We start from the raw sequence: 12,016 nt of genomic DNA, 5'->3' as shown, positions 1-12,016 counted from the left end.
TTAACAGCAATATCTGTCATCTGATGGGGCGGCGTCCGCAGCACAACAGCCCCCAGGGCTTGGGGCCTTGGGGGGGGGGGACTGGATTCCAAAGGCAGCACTGCCAGGATAGCGTCTGTGAGAGTTTTATGCCCCCCCTCCTGCCCCATCTCCTCCAGAGGCCCCTGGATCTCAGCCTCAGTGCCACCACCTGTAAAATGTGTGTGTGGGGAGGGGGGGGTGCTAGTCTACCTGTCAGGGTTGTTGTGAGAATAATGGGAATTTATTTATTTAAAACATGTGTATCCCGCCCTATATCATTAAGATCTCAGGGCAGCGTACAGATAAAACCATACAGTATAAAACAATAAATATACACAGCTAAAAACAAATTAAACCATGAACCAAGTTAAACAATATATAATTTAAAATTTATTTATTTGTTACATTTTTTTACCGCCCAATAGCCGAAGCTCTCTGAGCGGTTCACAAAAATTAAAACCATGAAGAGCATAATAAAACAACCAACAATCTAAAAACACAAATACAAAACACAATATAAAAAAGCACAACCAGGATAAAACCACACAGCAGAAATTGTCATAGGTTAAAATATGGAAGCAGTAAAAACAATTAAAACAGTTAAAACAATGTGCCATCTTAGTGAATTTAACCATGAAAGGCTTTGTTAAAAAGCCATGTTTTTACTTGTTATTGCACATCTTGTGCCTTGGGGACCATGTGGGCCATCTAGTCGCTGAAACCATTGTATAAGTTGAATGCTCCTGCTGCCACAGTCCCTGGGTTGGTCCCTCTGGTGCACTTTGGGCTGTGGTGCCCATGCGTCTTGGGTGTTTGATCTCACCTCAGATCGGCATGCACACACACACACACACACACACACACGGCTACAGCATTCTCTTACAGACACACACATGCGCACACACACCACTTCTTTCCCATTGCAGGAGAGGATCCAAGGATATTGCTGTCAAAACAGGATCCCCAGGCAGTCAGTGGGAGAACGTTAGGAAAGCCCTCTTTTCCAAGTCACAAAAAGTGTCGTATCCATCCAAGGCTCTTTCATTCATAGCTTCATCCCACGTACCCATTTCCCTCGAATTATCCCCTACAGTGCTAAGCTGTCAGCGTTGTTGTTGTTGCTAGCTAAATCACACCCTGGGCGGCAGTGCTCCTAAGATCCTTTGCATACCAGGAAAAGGGTTTAAGGGGGGAAATGTAAAAAAAAAAAAAACATTAAAAATCAACGGATGACCCAATCCAATTCAAATTTGGTATGCTTAAAGCTCTCCTTAATATCTATTACTGTACCAATTTTGATGTCTTTATCTTTAAAAGTTACACAGATGTAAGCATTTGTTTAATTTTTCTTTAAACATATCAAATCCTGCTCCTGTGCCCCCAGTGGCCGCTCGGAAAACAACAAATGATTCGCTCCAAAACTAGTAGTAAAATAGGTCGGGTCTTTTGGCTTTATAGCACAATTAAACCAGGATGCCTGGGAGTACTTCTCAGTCAAAGCAGATTATAAGCTGGAAAACTCCAGAGTCCTTTGCACGCAATTCGCAGTGATTGCACAGTATAATGCTGGTGTGATAAAGCTATGTGTGCATTTCCTCATGGCCAAGAGCTCTCGTTTTCCCAGGGGACCCTTGGGAACCCAGTTCCAGCAGCCAAACATGCAGCCTGATCCTGAATTTTGCGCATGGGTATTTTCACATGTGTGTGGTCCATGGGTGTACGTTCCCACGCGCCTGGGGATCGCTTGTGCACAGGCCTCCGTGTTACCCTCTGCCTTCCCTTGCAGGTCAAGCAACCAACAACACCGTTGGGGAGCTCAATCTTCAGGTGGACTTAACGACACACCCTGGAACCGGCGAACAGAAAGTCACGGTGAAAGGTAGGTCTCTGCAGGCCGGCCTTTGCGGCAAAGTCAGCCAAACGGCTCCGTCGCGAAGGCCGCACAAGATTGGACTGGCGTCTGCAACCTTATTCCATCAAAGCTTGGAGTAAAATGGCGTTTGCCCAACTCAGAACATACAACGGCCCCAGAAGGCAACTGGAGCAAATGGGAGAGGCGGCGTCAGACAAATGGATTCACTTGAAGTGGCCCAGCTGGACTGGCATTGCCTGCAAAAGAGGATGTGGGGAGCCCCGGAGATGGTTAAATGACCTATGCCATTGACCTGTGCATGTATCTAGTGGTGCAGCTGGAGACTCTGGGCTGAACGACTTTAGGAAGGGCTTACTTTTTAGAAAGTCATGTGATTACTTTGATGTAAATGGTCTTACTGGGGCGGGGCAGGGGAGGTGTCTCTTTAGATGGTAATGTATTTTACTTCATGCACTCCAAAGCGTGGCCAGCCAGCCCTTCTGTGTTTGGGGGGGCCCTCCTGCCGAGTGGGGCTCTGGGCATTCTCCCCAAAGACCTGTCCTGATGGCACCGCTACACACACAGCAGCAAGAAGAGGTGGAAGATTTCCAACCTCTGGGGCCAAAAATGCTTCACCCAGTTTTGTATGTGGCCGCTACTGCTCCCAGCTCTTCTCTTCTCTGCCCCCCCAAACACACGCCCCTTTTACTTTGGCCCCCACACCTCTTGGCGTATTTATTTATTACATTTTTATCCCAGCTTTTTTCCTCCAAGGAACCCAAGTTTCCAGACCATTTTCAAAGGCAGCCCCACATATAACGAATTGTAGTAATTTATTTATTTATTGCATTTATATCCCGCCTTTTTCCCTCCAAGGAACCCAAGGCGGCGTACATAATCCTCTTCCTCCTCTCCATGTTTATCCTCACAACAACAACAACCCTGTGAGGTAGGTTGGGCTGAGAGTCTGTGACTGGCCCAAAGTCGCCCAGTGAGCTTCCATGGCTGAGGGGGGACTAGAACCCGGATCTCCCGACTCCCAGTCCAACACTCTAGCCACTACACCACACTGGCATATGGCACAATGAGAATAGAACACCTCTATTTCCTCATCCGTGTGTGTGTTTTAAAGCTCAATATTACACTAAACGTTGTGTTGTGGCGTGCGGGTAATGTGTCTTGTTCTCGGTTCTCAGTTGTAGCCATTAATAACCTCAACTGGCAGACCAACGCCATGTTCCGTCCTTTCGTGGAGGTTTGCCTTCTGGGACCCAGCCTCGGGGACAAGAAACGGAAGCACGGCACCAAGACGAAAAGTAACACCTGGTCGCCCAAATACAACGAGACCTTCCAGTTGTAAGTGGCATGTGCTTCTCTGTGTGGTTCGTGCCGACAGGCCACGCTTGGTGGCGGTTCTAATGCCTGTGTGTAACGTCCCTCTAGCGTCCTGAGCCACGAAGAAAAGCCCAGTGCCTATGAGCTGCACCTCTCGGTCAAGGATTACTGCTTTGCGCGGGAGGATCGCGTCATCGGCATGGCCGTGATCCAGTTGCGCAGCCTCGCGGAGCGAGGGGGCTGTGCCGGGTGGCACCCTCTGCTGAGGAACCTCTCCATGGACGAGACGGGGCTGACGATCCTGCGGATCCTTTCTCAGAGGACCAACGACGACGTTGCGAAGGAATTCGTCCGGCTCAAATCGGAAACCCGGTCCGTCGAAGAAACCGCCTGAAAACTCCTCGTGAGGAAATGCAAAGCGTCAGCGCCAAGATCCGTGACCCAGTGTTATCGACGTCCGAATCATGCATGTGTGTGCAACTCTGTGGGAATGTTTAACTAACTCTGTTTCCGTGTTTGCCAGAACATAAAGTACTATATTTGCAAGGTGTGTCCAAGAGCTGTCGGCCTTTTCTCCATGTCTGGGTCTTTCAAAAAGAAGTAATTGTTTCAATGAAGTGCCAAAACTGCAGTGAAGAGCAAATTATTCATGGCATCTTTTCAAATGTTGAGTTGATCTCATTATGGCCCCTCCATGGTAAACATTTCCTAGTTACACTTCGGTCCTTCCGATTGTGTCATTCGCTTTCTCTGTTAAATGACCAGGTGTGCTCCCTAACGCCCTTCAGATCAGCTCCCATTTCTCACCCCAGGTGTTTGGCCTAATTGTCTCTTTTCTGTTTTATGCAAACTCCATTTTAAGTCTCATTTCCCGAAACCTTTTTCTACCATAACTTACAGATGCAGTAACTTCAAGAAAGGGTTTGTAATTTTATAATCGCTGATAATAAAGAAATGATTTTTTTGCATACAAACTTTAAAAAAAAAAAAAGGTGGAAATGTTTTATGCTGACTGTTTTTTCCACCCTTTCATATGTATCACTGTGAAGAAGAAATGCTGTCAGCGCAAAGTCCTCAAGACGTTTAACTACGTTTGTTACTGATGTTTGATATCTTGAGATAATGTTGTTCTCCCAAACTGCCAAGGTAACACCATCTTTGTATTAAAAGGGAAATTCCATCACCCCAGTCCAGTGATTTGCAGCAAGCACAGGCAGGGGGGGTTCCAGTGGGTTGCTCTCCCTCCCCCCAGCTGCCTGCAATGGCTTCCCTAAGTGTGTGGGGGGAGGGGCTACACAAGAACATCTGGATTCCTCCATTGAAGTGAATGGGGAAGACCTGTCAGGCATGCTTTAAGGTGGATTCCTGCAGTGAGCAGGGGGTTGGACTCGATGGCCTTATAGGCCCCTTCCAACTCTACTATTCTATGATCGTGTGTCGTGGGCGCATCAGAGGAGGCTTACCAGGTGATGGGGGCAGCTCTGGAGGGAGCGGGCTGCACTGGCAAAGGCTGCAGGCAGTTGTTGGCTCAGGGTGCCTGTACTGCTCTCCGCTCCGTTGGCGGAATGGAGCGTGTCTCTCAAGGGGCTTGCGCCAGAGGCGCCCCCTGCGGGTGGGTGAGCTTTACAGAGTCGTATTGTATGAAATGCTGCTGGACTATACAGGGTTAATGATGAGATGGAAGGTGCTGGTGGGTGGTTTCCATCTAGAGATCCTTCATGAGAAGCAATTTTGCTGTAACATTTTTCACTCTGGCCATTACAGACGTTCTTTTACATACTTAGCTGAAATCTCAGTTAAGTGCTTTATTTCTTATTTTTATTTTCATAAAAGATCAAAGGTTTCTACTTATGCAACATGCCTATGTCCTGCACTGAGGCAAAAAAAATAAAAATAAATCCATGTGCTGTAAATACATTTCGTGAGAAATTGTAAAATAAAGCGAGAAGAAACTGCTCCCTGTGTCTCGTCTTTGCCCGGCCGCGGCCGCCTGGTTTCCCCGGGGAGGCAAGTGGCCCAGGAAATGCCAGCCACTCTATTTGCCTTCTCCACATCACTGAGGCCAAAGAAGCAGGTGCTTCACACTGAAGAGCACAAATCGTGGCTGTGGACAGGATCCACTCAATACGCCGTCCCAAAGGGGCTCCTCGTGCCCTCATAAAACTCCATCCAGATCCTGCCCAATCTGAAGCAGCTAAGCTTCTGCCAGTGGGTAAACTGAGTCACAACCAAGGCTGGTTGCCTTTCCGACCCAAAGCTGGCCTTCAGCTTTCATAAGAACATAAGAAGAGCCCTGCTGGTCCAACATTCAGTTCTCACAGCGGCCGACCAGCTGTCGACCAGGGACCCATAAGCGGCACGGTGCATGCAACAGCGCCCTCCCACCCATGTTCCCCAGCAACTGGTATATATAGACCTACTGCCTTTGATGCTGGAGGTTGCACATAGCCTTCATGACTGGGAGAGTTTCACCATGCAAAACGTCGACCTCCTATATCAAGAGAGACAAAGGTTTACTCATGCACATTTGCCCAAATCCCTCCCCGCAAACAATGGGTGATCTTCTCCCCTTCGTCCCATTTTAACCTTTTTTAAATAAAAGGTTGCCCTAACTGGCAGTGCATTGGTCAAAAGTGTTAAAAGGGGGGGGGATGTGTAGCAATTGGGATGAGGGTCAAGATATTCACCAAAATGCCCCTCCTGTGATCTCCAGGGGGCCCTGTGACGAAGCCCGCCCTCCTCCAGCAGGTCTGACCACGCAGTTTCTTCTGCAAGCACCCCAGCAACATCGTGGGTAGAAGGGTGGCCAGGTGCATCCTCCTGGATCCCAATGGCTACACAGTAGTAAGCAGTGTAGGTTCTGTCCAAGGAATGTTCCATGTGCTTCAGAAATTCTGGGCTTCAGAAATGCAAACTGGGCCTTCTTGCAGAAGAAAAAAAATCTAAACCTCCCTGCCAAGTCTCTCTCCCGTGACTGACAGTCCACCTATCTTAGGATTTTTTTTCCAGTTGACTTCTCAGAGAGTTTAAATGAAATAGGAGGCTGAAATTCCATCTAATAAGGGAGTAGAAGACTCATACACACACACACACACACTCCGGTCTGTTACGCAGTCTTCAGCACAGTGACTGTGAAATAGCACGTAGGCCCCAGAATGCTCTTGACTGGAGACGCTGAAGTGCCTCCAGGCTTAAACAGATAATGGAATGTTTGCTGCTTGTTACAGTTTACAGGATGACAGTTTTGGCAAGACCTTTCTCCTCCCAACAAGGATGATCTTGCCAACTTTCTTCAAAGCCTGCAGGGGGAAAGTGGAAACGGACCATGCTCAGTGATGGTGATGTGTATAACCTTCTGTGCGCCCCCAGCCCTCCGGTTATTTCTCCCGTAATTGCCTCCCAACCATGCAGCTGCCCACTTATTGTCAAGAAAACGAAAGTCCAAACTTTGGCTGACCAGGTTCTGGGTGACTCCTGTCTTAGGACTCTCCTGGGCCTCCTGGCCCAGACCCTCGAGCACGGCTCACTGTGAGCCCCTAAACTCTGTGCCATGGTGAGTGGCACAGCTAGGGGAAGAAGGAGAGTGAAGTGGACAACCAGTTCACCAAGTTGGTCTTTTAGGCCCCACTGAAACTCACCCGGAGCCAGCTATGTGGTCAATTACAGCTTGATAGGACTGGGATAAATTTATAAGCCGGAACTGTTTGCCACCCCTTTCTGGCACATGTGGCTCACAAAAAAAAGCCTGGAGGAGAGAGAAACCATTTGCTGAATGTTACAAGCCGTTTGTTCCTCCTTTCTGAATTTCTCAGCGGGGCTAACCAATGTTGCTTTCCAAAGGATATTTCCACAGGGAATCCACCGGAGACGGGCTAATAATGCTTTATCCTGGCTGAGTTTCCTCCCAGGCACGCCGCCCTCTCTCCCTCAGCTTGCCATTGTGGCTTTGTTTTTGATGTCAGTGAAACTCCTGATGAAACAAGTCTAATGAGAGAACCCCAATTACCGCCATGAGCAGATTCGGTTCAGTCTGAGGCCACGCGAGGGCCTTTGCCCTGTTCGGGAGGAAGCGGATCGCTTCAAAGAACGTTTCTCCGCCAATGGGGACATGCTGGGATCCAACAAAAAACAGAACTCGCTGCTGCCCTGAGAAGCCAGGGTCTCCGCAGCGGTCCATCTCGTGGCAACACAGGCCACGCGAGGCTGCTCTGTATCCTCTGCTGCCCAGAGGGCTCCGTGAACATTCAGAGTCGCAAAGGAGACCACCAGTGACCGGGGTTCCCATTGGTGCCATGACTCATAGGTGCATGAAGATTTTGTTCTGACTTTATACTGTTAGTTTTACCCTACCCAGTGCCTGTTTACCCTACCCTGTGCCAGTTTGCATTCTCTTCCCCTCCTTATTGTTTTATTATGGTTTTATTAGAATGTAAGCCTATGCGGCAGGGTCTTGCTATTTACTGTTTTACTCTGTACTGCACCATGTACATTGATGGTGCTATATAAATAAATAAATAAATAAATAAATAAATAAATAAATAATAATGTTTAGACAGCAGCCTGGGGCTGCATTAGTGGAGGGCATTTGGAGCAGTGAAGAGCCTCATTGTTGGCAGAAATGGGATCTGGCCAAGACCAGGAGTGGTAGAAGGAAGACTGCTGGGCAGGAGAGCCTTACTAGAAACAGGCCGACGCCTCCGCCCCATCGCTTGGCTCCCTTGGCCCTTCTGCAGCAGCCTCAGTGCATTCTGCAGCTGACCAAGGCCCAAGAGGAAGGTCTCCAGCCATCTCTTCTGGCAACTGGGAATACTGTCCCTCAGCCAAGGTCAGCCTCCAAGAGGCAACACATCAAGAAGCCCTAAAGAGAAGCCCAGAGACTGGGCAGGGCGAAGGGTTGCATCACTTGGGCAGGGAGGTATTATTATTATTATTATTATTATTATTATTATTATTATTATTATTATCATCATCATCATCATCATCATCATCATCATCATCATCATCATATCCCGCCTTTTTCCCAGTACTGGGACTCAAGGTGGTTTACAAGATTAAAATGTGTACAATTACCGGTGGGCGAAGGAAAGTCTGAAGGACTGGGAGAGCCATGGGGTGGGCGGTTCCTTTCACTGAGCAGCTGCAAAGTTGATCCTAGATGGTGCAGAGAGATAAGTCATCTGACCAGCCCAACGTACAAATGAACACTGGAAGGAGCAGAGCTGCAGTGAGGTAATTTTAGATGCTGGACTGAATGGTCTTACAAGGACACACATACCCTTTAGATACCCCTGTGTATGTGAAACGCACAACTAACATGAGGAGAGATTGAAAGAACTGGGCATGTTTAGCCTGGAGAAGAGGAGACTATGGGGAGACATGACAGCACTCTTCAAATACTTGGAAGATTGTCACAAAAGGAGGGCCAGGATCTCTTCTCGATCCTCCCAGAGTGCAGGACACGGAATAACAGGCTCAAGTTCCAGGAAGCCAGATTCAGGATGGACATCAGGAAAAACTTCCTGGCTGTTAGAGCAGTACAACAATGGAACCAATGACCTAGGGAGGTTGTGGGCTCTCCCGCAGTAGAGGCAGTCAAGAGGTAGCTGGACAGCCATCTGTGAGGTATGCTTTAAGGTGGATTCCTACATTGAGCAGGGGGGTGGACTCGATGGCCTTATAGGCCCCTTCCAACTCTACTGTTCTATGATTCTATGAACGTATCTATTCACTTCTGCACATACACACACCACCATTCAATGCTTTATAAGAGCTCCTACATTCCAGTTATGTAAGAGCAAAATATGAGATACTCTGAGCATGGGCACTTTCACATTTTAAACCCCCAGAAATCTTAGCGTCACCTAGACTGAACCAGAATAAAATGGAAGTTCCATCTCCTGTACGAATCCTCAATACAATGAGTTGGGAATAAGCAAGCGGAGAAAAGGTTAATATCTTTAAAAAGTTCAAAGAATACAATATACACCTGTGCTGGACTAGATGGACCCTTGGTCTGATCCAGCATGGCACGTCTTATGTTCTTACCCATCTATATTCCCAGCCAGCCATCCCCCCAACAACTATAAAATGCTTTTTTTAAAAAAAAAAAAAAAACATTTGCATTTGTCAGCCTTGTTTTAATGTTGGAATTGGTTGGGCTGTATTTTGGAGGTATGATTCATACTGCCACTGGTAAGTTGTCTATTGAGGGAAGAGCTATGTGCCCCAGAAATGACTTGCGAGACGCCTTTTCAAAAGCTCAGTTGCAAGTGTCCTCTGGGCATCCTCTTTGCCGCATGCGTCTAGAGACTTCCAACGTTAGAGGCATGTTGCATAAATTATGCCGAATCCGAGTGCATCAGAGTCCAATAGTGAAACACTCATGAAAGATCACAGACTAGGCGTTGTGCTCCAAAAGTTGATTCTCGAGAATAAGGTGACCTCCTGGCGCTCACACTGCTAAATCAGAGTCACACGGTGCTGAGGCAGGACAATAGCTTATATACTTCGATGCAGTGGTCAAAAGGAGAATTGCAGCTGAGATTACTCAGCCGCCATTGCCATGTGCTTTGCTTCCTTGTTCCCAGGTGTGCTTTGTGCCTGTAGCCCCTCCCCTATTGGTGATGTGGCTAGGGGGCAGTCCTAAAGGATTTGGCTGAGTTTAACTGGTCAGTGTCATTTGAAACTGACCTATGGTGTTCAAGTGCACCTAAGCGATGTTTACTTGAAGTTAGGTGGCGCTGGAGCTGAGGGAGGGAAAATAGAGTGTGGAGCGGGGGGGGGGGGGAGGGAGGGAATGGACACCTCAGATGAATTTACATAACAGGCAGGGAGGCAGAAAGAAAATGAATTTCTCTGCAGTGCTTCCTCCCCCCCCCCCCTGCATGTAGTATCTTTCCCTAATCAGAAATGGAATTTGTGGCAGGAGAGAAATACGCTGCAATTACATGGGCAATTGAGCTTTATTGAGCATATTTTGAAGGCGCAGAGAGCACATTTCTATGGCTCTCCGTAGCAGAAACCGGAGAGGTACAACCATTAATTGGACATCAATCTGATTTCTCTTGGAAGAACAGGAACCTCCATCTCAGTCCAGGAATTCAGCAACCTTCGTGCCAACTACCTAAAGCAAAGACATTTCGGCGATTTCTTTATTTCAACATCTAATTTGCCCAGTCTCATGGTCTCAGCATGTTAATTCTTAGAACAGCCAACCGAGAAAGCCCACTAAATAACATTTTTTAAATACCCATTAAAATAGGCTGTTTACTAAAACGGATTGGAATCTTCTCATCGCAGGTGAGTCGTAGCAATGAAACGCCACCCAGTCACCCCCTACGCAAGCCTGTTAGGGAAATGAAGTATAGATCACGAATACAGAACGGCCAAGGTCTGGGTTTGGTTTCCGTCCTGCTCTCATTCATGTGAGTTGGAATCCACCTGCCACAACTGGGCCTTGGCAAGGCAAAGTCAGGAGGGCTGTCAGCCAATTTCAGCTCTCCTTGACTGTGGGGATCCATGCTAGAAATGGCAAAGCCACACCTGCCTCTCCACCCACCTGGCCTGAGAAAGTAATTCTTGATACGGCCATTGACGACGCAAGAGCTTCTGAAAGCTCGCTTCGGAGCACAGTCGTCCAGTGCTGTCTTTGGCTAGCAATTTCACAGAAAGGCCATCACGAGGCTGTAATTACAGAGCGGGGGCATCACGAGCGCTGCTAAGGGGTCCGCCGCCTGCAGGCACCTCGCAAGCATAGGAGAGAATTGCTTTTTGCTCACTTCATCTCCCAAACTTCAAAAGGTCTTCTAATACTTATTAGTTTCCATTGATTTTTTTTTCTCCCATCAAGTAAGTACAAATATTTCTCTGGAGATCATCAAGAGCAGAAATTGCTTCAGCACAGAAAGCTTTTTTCATTACAGTGCATTGGATGGACGGACGGACAGATGCCGACCCCATTTGCTGCCCATCACAAAGGAGGCTGCCATCCGATCTCTGCCCTTTCTGTTTGAAATCAATGGCACTTAGAAGGACTTAACTTTATTATTTATCTACTTCATACATTTGTATACCATCCTTCAGCCAATATCGTCAGGGGAGTTAACAAGATTTTAAAAAACCACCCGACAGCATCATGAAAATACAGTGAGTCAATGAAAAGACAACAGGATAAAATAGGAGTAATTAAACGGCCAGCTATTAAAAGCTCATCAGAAAAGTAAAATGTCTGTGAAAGGAGCAAGATAGTCACAAGAAAATTACTAAAAGTAGATGTTGGGTGAGCCTCCAAACGGAAGGGGGGGTGTCCCGAAATGATGCACCACAACCTAAAAGTGGTGCCTGCCTCATCTCGGACAGTGCGGACACTCAGAGTAGGACCTTCAAGTATGATCTTGGAAATATGATCTTGGAATTGTTGTGGATCATAAGCTGAATATATGAGTCAACAGTGTAATATGGCTGCAAGAAAGGCAAATGTTATTTTGGGCTGCATTCATAGAAGTATAGCTTCCAAATCACGTGAGGTACTAGTTCCTCTCTATTCGGCCCTGGTTAGGCCTCATTATTGCATCCAGTTCTGGGCTCCACAATTCAAGAAGGATGCAGATAAGCTGGAGTGTGTTCAGAGGAGGGCAACCAGGATGATTAGGGGTCTGGAAACAAAGCCCTATGAAGAGAGACTGAAAGAACTGGGCATGTTTAGTCTGGAGAAGAGAAGATTGAGGGGAGACATGACAGCACTCTTCAAATACTTAAAAGGTTGTCACACAGAGGAGGGCCAGGATCTCTTCTTGATCATCCCAGAAT

General features: G+C 47.4%; 1 protein-coding gene across 1 annotated transcript in view; it reads left to right on the top strand.

The window, feature by feature from the left end:
• The window catches only part of UNC13C (unc-13 homolog C), a 127,275-nt gene extending 122,861 nt beyond the window's left edge, over positions 1 to 4,414 (top strand). Inside the window, exons 30-32 of the mRNA XM_063142235.1 lie at positions 1,808 to 1,900; positions 3,070 to 3,229; positions 3,317 to 4,414. Coding sequence (XP_062998305.1) covers positions 1,808 to 1,900; positions 3,070 to 3,229; positions 3,317 to 3,602 — 539 coding nt within the window. The 3' untranslated portion in view covers positions 3,603 to 4,414. The remainder of the gene's footprint in view (positions 1 to 1,807; positions 1,901 to 3,069; positions 3,230 to 3,316) is intronic.
• Positions 4,415 to 12,016: the final 7,602 nt, after the last annotated feature.

Source organism: Elgaria multicarinata, chromosome 16, assembly GCF_023053635.1.
Source record: "Elgaria multicarinata webbii isolate HBS135686 ecotype San Diego chromosome 16, rElgMul1.1.pri, whole genome shotgun sequence".
Taxonomy (NCBI): domain Eukaryota; kingdom Metazoa; phylum Chordata; class Lepidosauria; order Squamata; family Anguidae; genus Elgaria; species Elgaria multicarinata.
This window is presented reverse-complemented; position numbering and strand designations above follow the sequence as displayed.